The 10048-nt window shown below is 59.2% G+C and overlaps 1 protein-coding gene across 2 annotated transcripts; it reads left to right on the top strand.

Annotated features, from left to right (window-relative positions):
• Positions 1-68: 68 nt before the first annotated feature.
• LOC123814110 (mitotic spindle positioning) lies at positions 69-9847 on the top strand. 2 transcript variants are annotated; one of them, XM_045831700.1, is made up of 5 exons: positions 69-156; positions 5270-6993; positions 7570-7700; positions 8438-8476; positions 9039-9847. In XM_045831700.1, the coding sequence occupies exons 2-5, from the start codon at positions 5325-5327 to the stop codon at positions 9126-9128; spliced, it is 1929 nt and encodes a 642-aa protein (XP_045687656.1). In that variant the 5' UTR covers positions 69-156; positions 5270-5324; the 3' UTR covers positions 9129-9847. The 2 variants fall into 2 exon arrangements, with proteins under 2 accessions (XP_045687656.1, XP_045687657.1); XM_045831701.1 differs by lacking the exon at positions 69-156 and adding an exon at positions 1770-1819.
• The last annotated feature ends 201 nt before the right edge of the window (positions 9848-10048 follow it).

Here is a 10048-nt window from a genome sequence, read left to right as displayed (position 1 = left end):
AGGGGGCGTGGCCAGCCAGGGGTGGGGCCCACCGAAGTGTACATAAAGGGAGGCCGGGTGGGGCCCCTGCATCCGTCCAGCTCACCCAGTGCAGTGGTAGAGACGTCAGTGGAGGCCACACCTGCACCTGAGCAAATCTGAGCAGCACCTGGGCAGGTAAGACCTGGAGGGAACGGGCCACAGCCAGTGCAGGACTCGCTTTCTGTTTCCTGCGGAGCCCTCCATGCCATACGCGCCCTGCCCCTCTGCTGTCCTTTGTCTGGGAGGCTGCCCCTTGCTGGGCTCACAGCTCCCCAGGAAATCTAAAGGACCCCACAGACACCCCCAAGAGAACTTGGGGCCAAGTCTCTGGCAAGGGACCAGTCTCTGGAAAATAGATGGGGCCGTAGGGGAAGAAGCATTTATGGGGGTTACAACCCTGTCCTGTCTCACTGCGACTGGGAGAAGTCACTGCCCCCTTGGGGCTCAGTTTGCCCATCTATTCGATGGGCTTTGAACCCTGAGTGGGAGGCTACCCCGTCTGGGAGCAGGACATTGGGGTCCCTGACTCCACAGTGCCCTAGCACACTGGGTGGTGCAGTCTCCGCCTTTGGGGGCCTCAGTTTCTCCCTATGGCAATAGGGCGGTAAATATGGTAGGCTCAGGTCCAAATCCCAGCCCCTTCACGAACGCTGTCTGCCCTTAGGACTTGAAACTTCTTGTACCTCAGTTCCCATGTCTGCATAACAGATCAAAGGACCTGCAGCGGTGCGGGGAAGGCAACGAGGCTGTCCGCCCCAGGTTCTGACAGAACTGGCCCACGGTGCGCACTCCCCAAAAGGGGCTGATCCCTTTACCTGGACCTGTCTTAAACCCTCCATCCCAGGCAGCCCTGCCAGGTTTGGGGCTGGGGCCCATTCAGCAGAAGAAGAGACTCAGGGTCAGAGGACCCCTGCAGCCAGCCCAGGGTCAGGACAGAAGCCCAGCCCCACCCACGATGCCCTCTCCCTCACAGACTGGCCCCTGGTCCCAGTTGCCCGACTTCCCTGTAAACGCTGGGCTCCTGCGGCCCCGGCCACTCTCCGAGCCTCAACCTCGAATGGGGCGAGCCTCAACCTCGAATCGGGCGGGACAGCTGAGCACCTGGGAGGATGTGCTGCCTGCCCATTGGAACCTCAGCACCCCGTCCCTCAACAGGACTTGGGCCTTGCCCGCCCCCCAGCACTCTGGCACTTTTGATGTGCTCGGTCAGCTCGTTATGGCCAAGTGGCCTGAGGAGCTCTCCCAGCTGTGTGATGGCCCCATTTCACCGGAAGGAAGTAGAGGCTCATCGAGGTCCCAGGGATTGGAACCCAGACTCACTGAACCCCCAGAACAGGCAAGCTGGGCTTGTCTCAGAACAGGGAGGGGGAGTAGCCCTAAGGGTGGGCGGAGCCTGGTGGCACACGGGGGGTCCACAACCCAGAAATGGACGGCTGGTTCCCGGACCTGCTGTGTGACTCTGGGCAAGTGATGTCCCTTCTCTGAGTGGCACTGAACGGCGGCGGGAAAGCCAGGCGGCAGCTAAAGGGAGGTTTCGGAGGAGCTGCAGCCGGAGGCCTTGGGGGCCGGGGACGGGGGGCAGTGTGCTGTGGGCACGGTGCCTCCCTCCACCCTGCCTGGGTATCGGCTTTCTTTCTCCTTCTCAGGACTTTGTTTCCTTAACCCCGGGTGGGGCTGAGGAGGAGGGGTACCCCTGCCTCCCCTGGGTGGGGCCCTGTCCCCTGGCAACCTGTGGGCAGGGCAGTGCCGCCAGAGTGGAGCCGGGGCTTGACGGTTACTGGGGGCCAGGAGCCGGCAGGTGAGGCCGGGGGCGTGTGGGAGCAGGACACACCCGAAGCTGTGCGGGGTGGTGTCTTGCATGGGGTGGGGTCTGGTTTGGGCACAGGGGTTCGTGTGTCAGTTGGTCTCAGCTGCTCACCTGTGGGGCCCTTGGGCGGCAGGGAGGGAGACACCCCATCCTTGCTCGGTGCCCATCGGGACCCAGCTGGGGTGTCAGGGTCTGGTAGGAGTCTCCCATTGCTCTGCACACCCATTGCTCTGAGGCTCGAGGTGTGTGTCCTTCCCACCCTCCCTGCCCCCTGTCCCGGGAGCACAAGGACCATCGCTGAACCTTGCCAGGGCCTCAGTCTCCACCCTGGGCTTCTGGCCCCAAATCCAAGAACTTTGAGCCCTGACCCTCCAAGGGAGGGGCCTCATCGGCACCATGGCCTGAGGCCAGAGAGCACCCCTAACCTCGCCCACGAATTCTGGGAATTCTGGAGGTTGCTGGGGAGGCACTTAGCACCGGCCAGAGCCTTGCTTGGGAAGCAGCATACAATACCCCCACGGGGCCCAGAGCTTGCTGGGGACGCTCAGGAGGAGGGTGGGGGTGGGGCAGTCAGCGTGTCCCGCGTCAGCACCGAGACTCAGTCCAATGTCCAGGTATGCCAAAGGGGCAGGGGCTCTGCCCAGCCAGGGGCCTGGGGGACTGTAGCCCTGGTGACGGAAGAGGAGCCCCCAGAGCCCCTCCCCACTGCTGTGTGATCTTCCCTGTCTGAGCCTCAGCCACTCCGACAGGCCTTTGCCCTGATGGCAGAAGGCCAGTTTCGGTGTGAGGAAGCAGATGTGTGGCACCAGGGGCCATAAACCTAGTTTCAGTTTGGCATTGACATGGACATGGGGTGGGGCTGGGAAGGAGCGATCCAGTGGGGGGTTTCCTGAAGGAGGTGGCAACCAACTGGGAGTGAGGGTTTGAGCTTCAGGACCTGTGTGACCTCAGGTGAGCAAGTTCCCCTCTCTGGGCCTTGGCTCCCTCTGCTGTAAATTGGGGACCAGAATCACAGGATCTTGTGAGGAGCGAATAAGATAAGGGTTGAACTGAGACTTGCCCAAGGCCACAGGTGAGAGGGGCCCTGGGACTTTGAACCCAAGACCCAGCCTGAGTCCCGTGCCTCGCTGTGCTCAGTGAATCACCTGGGAGGAATGAGCCAAGGCGGAAGTGGTACCCCCCACCCTTGCCCCACCTGGCAGGGAGACCCAACACCCCCTGGGCAGGCAGGTCATTTTCCCAGCAGTTAACGTCCCCTGTGGGTTATAAATCCTGGTGAGTGAACATCCAGCTACTCACTCAGCAAACACTCCCCTGTCACCCCTGCCACACCTGCCCTCTCCAGGGAGCCCCAGTGCACGGGGACAGAGCTGACGCGGAGGAGAGGCTGTGGTCTGGAGGGGGCTGTGGAGGGGCAGCTAGGCCTGCCGCTGACATAACCCAGCCCCAGGTCCTGAGCACCGGGGGCGAGGAGTGTTTGCAGAGACCGCACCCTGCTCAGCCAGCCTTTATTAAGTCCCCGCAGAGTACCAGACGCGGGCTGCCGTGGGGGTGCTCACCTGGGGCCCCTGAGGGAAAGGGTCCTGGGCCGATGGCTTCAGGTGGGAGAAGACAGGCCTTAAATAAGTTTACTCCCCCTTCCAAGACATGTCCACCTCCCCCAATAACTTTCAAGGAGAAAATCTCTGTGGGGGGCTGCTTGGCCAATGGGACAGTGGCTCAGCCCGGTGGCCTGGGACTTACTGTCCAAGTCACCTGTTTTAAAGATTGTTTTCCTAATTATAGTTTCAATGCTTGATATATGCAAAAGAGGGTGTGATACATAACCTATTCACTGTAACATTGTTCCCAGGATTGATTTTCCGTTGTTTGATGACACTTCCCCAATTCAGCGACATGCTGCGTTTTCCTTTTCAGAACCACGTTTAGCTTTCACAGCCAAGTTGGTGTAGAAAGGCAGCGAATGCATATGGCAGGTCTGGTGGGACCAGAGTCCAAGGCCGGGGACCAGGCTGCTGGGGGAGTCGGACCCAATCTGTCTCCCTTTCCTTAGCTGCGAAATGGCGACACCTAGCACTAGGGTGCTGAGCAGGGCACGCAGGAGACTCTGAGACGATGGGCTCCAGCAATGGAGGCAATCTGGGGGGCTTCCTGGAGAAGCTGTCCTGTGGGCTGCAGCTAAGGAAGGTTTGGAGGTGCAGAAATGAGGACCTCCAAGCAAAGGGTTGGAGGTGCCTACAGAGTTTGGGGGTTTGTGCTGAGATCAGATGGAGGTGGCCTTGAGCACCTAGGGAAGGTAGTGAGAACTGAACTTTGGAGATGCCGGGAGCCTCAGAGGTGTGAGGAGGGGAGGAGTAGGATTGAGGACTGAGTGGAGGAGGGGAGGAGTAGGATTGAGGTAGCTGGGGACCCCGCAGGGCAGGGTGTGCAGTGTCTGGAAGGTGACCTTCTAGAAAGTTCCTGGAGTAATGCTCAGCAGGAACCTGGACACTTGTGGGGAGTACAGGGAGCTGGGCCTCCCTGGGGCACTGGGTCAGGGTGTTGCCTAGCCCAGGGGGACAAGGTCCAAGGTGCTCCTTAGCCTGTCCTGGTTTTACAGGGCTGAGGCAGATGGTTTGTCTGAGATGGAACAAGGGGTCCCGCTAGGCAGGTGCAGGAGACAGAACCGGGTTGTGGGACCTGGAAAGCTGGAGCCTGCCAGCTGCCACCCCTCTCTGGGCCTCAGGTTTTCCACTGGACATCCCTCGGCGACAGGCAAGCCTCCTGGAAGCATCTGTAAATGTCAGACGGAAGCAGTCACAGAACGTGTATGCCCTGGGACCGAGGCAGACACCTGTGCTGCTGGGGGCCCAGGGAGACTGTCCAGGGGTGGCTTTGGGTCCAGACACGGTGAACTGAGTGGAGGAGGGGAGGAGTGGGATTGAGGTAGCTGGGGACCCCGCAGGGCAGGGTGTACGGTGTCTGGAAGATGGTGGCAGGGGTGCTTGCAGAGGTCAGACACATATAGGGTGAGTTGTTGGGTTAGTACAGGTGCGAGATTCCGCTGTGGCTGGATCCAGGAGTTCAAACAACATTTTTAGGATGTTGTGTTGGGGTTGCTCTCGAGCAGACTGTGTCCACAAGGGGGCATGTGTGGCCCCTCAGCACTTCTCAGTTTTGTCCCGCCAACCTAACAAGCTTACGGGAAGAGGGTACAATTTCCACATTCATTGCCGTGTCCCAGGATTTCATGTCATTGACCAGGTTGAGTCATAGGTCCATCCTGGAACCAATCACAGAGGCCAAGGGACAGAAGACTCTGATTGGCCATACTGGGTTACTTATCCATCCCTGAACCAATCACAGAGGCCACTTGCGCAGGACTTTGCCCTTTGAGCAAAAGGACATTGTGCCTCTCCTCAAGTGCTCTGACCTGGTGGCTTTCATTCCTCTCATCCTCAGGGAGCTGAGAACATCTCCACACTGGGAACCTGTGGTGGGCTGAAACCCCCAGAACATGGACCGAGTGACCAGATACCCCATCTTCAGCATCCCTCACTCACCAGGCAAGGCCGGCCTGGCCCTTAATGGGAACACCAGCTACACATTCCAGCTGGTGGGTGTGGAGCCCTCGGCCAGCAGCTGGGACCAGGACAAGCCTATAGTGCAGACAGCTAATCGCAAGGCCCAGCTGGATATGCTGAGGACAGGGGCACTTTGTAGCCGGTGCGCATGCCCCTGCCAGCAGTCCCTGCAGCTGGAGGACGATGAGGATGAGGCAAAGGGCTACCATCTGGACACAAGGGGTGCCCTGCCCAGGCAGCCACAGGACCTGGAGAAGGAGCGCTGGGCAGTCATCCAGGGCCAGGCAGTGAGGAAGAGTGGCACAGTGGCCACACTTCGTGGCACCCTTGACCACGGGGACCCCGGGACCCCTAGACAGTCTCAGTTCACGGACCTGGAGGACAATGTGATTGACAGGGAGCAGATCGACTTCCTGGCGGCAAGGCAGCAGTTCCTGAGCCTGGAGCAGGCAAATGCAGGGGTCCCTCAGAGTCTCCCAGCCAGGGCGGGCCCAGCATGTACCCCACCCAGGGTCAGCCAGACCTCCAAGACCTTAAACAATCCACCCCTGTCCAATGGGTATGTTGTCTCAGTCAAGCCCCAGGTGAAGGTGGTCATACAAGAGAAGAGGGCCCGTGGTTTGTCCACTGGGTCTGGTATCCAAGCTATGGGCAGCCCTGGCTTCCAGTCCCAAGCAGAATCACTGGAGGCCCCCAAGGAAACACCCATCGAGCGGGAGATCCGACTGGCCCAGGAGCGCGAGGAAGCTCTGCGTGAGGAAAGGGGGCTGCAGCGGGCGGTGAGCCACCAGGAGCTGGTGGAGATACCCACCCGGCCTCTGCTGACCAAGGTGAGCCTGACCACGGCCCCGCGGCGGGACAGGGGGCGCCCGTCCCTCTACGTGCAGCGTGACATGGTACAGGAGACTCAGCGTGAAGAGGACCACCGGCGGGAGGGCCTGCAGATGGGCTGGGTGTCCACGCCCACCAGGATCTCGAAGGACCCCCAGCCTGGACTCAGGAGAGCAGTTAGCTCAGACTCCATCCTCGGCCTGGCCGCAGACACCAGGGCAGCCAGCCCCGCCCCAGAGCTGAGGAAGGTGAACCGCATTCCAGCTGACGCTTACCAGCCTTACTTGAGCTCTGGGGCCCCCCAGCAAAATTTCTCAGCTTTCCACGCTTACGGCAAGCCTAGTGGTCTCTCTGCAGATGCAGCCAAGGCGGTGGCCTCGCCAAAGGCCACAGGATCTCAGAGGCATCTCTTGGAATCTTCTGGAAAACCCTCAGGCACAAAGCAGGAGCTCCAGAAGCCCCCCAGGGGACCCCCACCAGCTAGTGGGGGTGTCGTGCGAAGGGAGTACTTTCGCCTGCGTCCCCTGAGGTTCAGGGTTCCAGACGTGCCCCAGAAAGCTGAGGTCCCTAGAACCTGGGGCTGGGAAGAGGCTGGAGCCCCGAGGTTGAGGCTACAAAGGTCCCAGTCCTCTGAGCTGCTGGAGAAGGAGATGGAGAATGTCCTGAAGCGGGAGCGAGAGGTGGCCGAGGAGCGACGCAACGCTCTCTTCCCAGAGGTCTTCGAGCAGCCGGGCTGTGACAGAGACTCCAGGAGCTCCTCCCAGGCATCAGGTGAGGAGGTGTCCTGGGGGATGGCTGCTTGGATCTGGGTCTCAAAGGCTAGAGGAAAGGAGGGTGGGGAAGTGGAGTTTGGGGGTGTCAGGAGGGGCTGAGGGTGGAGGGACATCGGGGGGACTCTGTCCATTCCCCCATTTGGCTGGTCCGTCTGCCTGTATGTTTTCTTAAGCTATAGATTTTGGAGAGAGATGTCAACTTTGCCCTTGGGTTTTTGCTTTATGGTTTTGAATGCTTTATTATTAGACACATAAGGGTTTATAGATATTGTAACTTTTTAGTCCATTGCTCCTCTTGTCGATATTAAATATCTCTGTGTCACTTTCATGTTCCCACCTTGCACAGCTGGCCCACCCGTCTTTCCAGTCCCTCCTGACTGGTTATTTTGGTCACGGTGTCAGCTTTGCTGACAAGCTATCTGCTTTGCATATCTGTTCATTCACCTGTCTCCTTAACTGGTCCACACACTTGGCCAGATATTCTGTGTCTCCTGAGCCTTGTTCTGACCGGCATCCTACCCTCAGGGCACTGTGGCACCCTCCCTGATGCTTTTCCTGCCCCCTCCTCCCACAGGCATCGAGGGCAGCTATTCGGTGTCCGAGTCGCACTTCTTCACCCCTATCCACCGCTTGCACTCGGGCCTGGTGTGGAAGGCAGAGGCCCCTGCTGAGGCTGCTCCTGGGCAGAGGAAGAAGGAGCAGTGGGTGAGTCTAGGGCCCTGCCCACCCCTCAGAGGCCTGGCTGAGGTCTGACACCCCCACCCCCAGTCAGGGCCCCAGGAAGGTAGAGCCAGACTTGCCAAGGGTCACGTGGCCTCTGAGTGTCTGAGCTGGGACTGGACCCCGGCCTGATTCCACACCCCATATTTTCAACCGTGAGGCCGTGTCCTCCCTGAGCGGGGTACTAGGGACAGACACCCTAGATAATAACACAAAGCCCGGCCTCACGCAGCTGGTACTCACAGCCTGGCCCCATGGGCTGGGACCCAGAGTGGAGTCCAGTAACCCAAGTTCAAGTCCCAGCCCTGCCACGTGCCGGCTATGTGATGTTGGGCAATTTCTGCCCCTCTCTGACCCTCAGTCTCTTCCTCTGTGGAATGAGCATGATAGTGAGAGCAGCCACCTCCAAGCCTCACAGCGGGGCTTGGCCATGGGAAGAGCCCCGTAAATGCCGGCGGTCTTTATGATGCTGAAGCTGACAAAGAGGAATAATAATTGCACAGACAGACTGAGCTGCACTGAGGGGAACGGCATGAGGGAACAGCAAGGTGGATGACTGAGTGGGATGATCGAGGGGCACTGAGGAGGGTCACGGTGGGCATGAAACACCTTTCCTCCTGCCTCAGCGGTGACTGAGGGGGCTGTGCACAGGGTTCCAGGTGGGCTCTGGGGCGGGGCGGGGCCGGAAGGCCCAGGGGCTGACGCATGTTCCTTTCCTCTAGTATGCTGGCATCAACCCCTCGGACCATGTCAACTCCCAGGTGAGTGTGTGCTCCTAGCTTTTTCCTTCCCTGTCTGTGTCCCCTGCCCCATGGCACCAGGGCCATCAAAAGCCTCTTTTGGGTGTGAGGACTGCACTGGGTAGCTTCTCGATTAATAGTGTCTGCCTGTGCTAGATTTTGCTCTGATCTGCTTGTGATGCCTGCCATGGGTACAGATCGTATGAAGTGGGTGCACTTGCAGCTTTGTCAAATAACGAAGGTTTTGGAGCAGACTGGGCCCAAGACGAGGGCATTTTCTTTGAGGGAGAGGTTCTTCTGAGAGTATGGAGAAGGGCGGCTACCTCAGTGGATTTGTGGGATATATTTGGGGCCATCTGTGAGCTGAGCCCAAAATGGCAGCCCCAGGCATTTTCGCTGCTGGGGAACTCAGCATGAGTTAGCACAGCCCTTGGTGCTATTACTAGGGGTAGGAGACCTGAAACAGAGGAGGGGATGCTCCTGCTTTACCCTGGTCCGCAGCCTCTCCTGTGAGTTGGTAGCGGGAGCGGTGTCTGGGGTGGGGGTTAGCATCATAATGGGGACTCTCTGCCTCCTCTTGCAGGTTCTGGAAGCCACTCGGGTGCCCCGCCACAAGAGTACCAAGGCGGAACTCTGGGAGGCTGGCATCTATGCCAGTGAGGACGAAGACTGAGCCTGGAGACGGGGCACCCTGACCCTGTGGGAACCGCCAAGACCATCACTGAGCCACCCCCCCACACACACACTTTAGGGAACAGGTCCCCATTTAAGCACAATCCGAGAACCACAAATGGCAAGCCGACAACCCTGAGGGTGGCTGTGCCTTTGGACTTGAGGGCTTTCTTGCTTTTATTTTCCTAGAGAAATTGTTCTGCTTTTTCTGGGTCTAGAGCTGGGGCTAAAACGGGACCTCTATGAATTCTTTCTGTTTCTAGGACTTTGCCAAATACTCTTGTGTCCAAGGAGGATGGAGACTAGCTCCCCTCCCCCACTCCAATTGTCATCATTCCGGCCGGTCTGAGGGCAGAGGGGCTGGCTGGAGGAAGGCATGGGTCCTAGAAACTTAAAAAGCCCCAGGTCTGAGGGGAGAGGCATTTGCCCCTCCCCAAGGCCCCGTCTGAGAAGGGGGACGTGCTGCTCCAGCCCTGGGAAACCTTCCAGTCTGAGGGAGGAAACCTGAGCGCCCCATCTGAGGGCCTTCTCCCAGCCAAGGAGTCTCCTCCACGGCGCACCAGCAAAGCCCTGCCTGACGTGATAGGGTCCCACGGGGACAGCATCTGACCTGGCTGAGGAAAGGGCTTGATTTGTGGGCTGAAAGGGGTCCTTCTGCTCTCTGCCACAACCTGCTTGTTCGCGTCCACCATGAAATAAACCCCCTCTGCTTCTGGTTCATTTCTCCTGGTGACGCTCCCTGTGCCCCCAAGGGGCCTTCACCTCTCCTCCCATGGGCTGCAGGCCCCGTGACAAGCCGTCAGGGTCACACTCCGAATTCCCAGCATGCAGCATGCAGTAGGCGCTCAATCAGTGCTTGTGGAGTGACCGTCTGCAGTCCCGCCAGGCCCAGTCTTCCCAGGTGGCCTCATCCCACCGAGT

This window comes from Phyllostomus hastatus, unplaced genomic scaffold (assembly GCF_019186645.2).
Source record: "Phyllostomus hastatus isolate PE091 unplaced genomic scaffold, TTU_PhHast_1.1 phas_contig_159, whole genome shotgun sequence".
In the NCBI taxonomy this organism is placed as follows: Eukaryota; Metazoa; Chordata; class Mammalia; order Chiroptera; family Phyllostomidae; genus Phyllostomus; species Phyllostomus hastatus.
The sequence above is the reverse complement of the archived record's forward strand: the minus strand, read 5'-3'. Positions and strand labels throughout refer to the sequence as shown.

Coding starts and splice junctions, on each gene's coding strand:
- LOC123814110 (XM_045831700.1), top strand. CDS start 5,325: ATGGACCGAGTGACCAGATACCCCATCTTCAGCATCCCTCACTCACCA. Junction 6,994..7,569: donor GAGCTCCTCCCAGGCATCAG/GTGAGGAGGTGT, acceptor CTCCTCCCACAG/GCATCGAGGGCAGCTATTCG. Junction 8,477..9,038: donor CGGACCATGTCAACTCCCAG/GTGAGTGTGTGC, acceptor CTCCTCTTGCAG/GTTCTGGAAGCCACTCGGGT.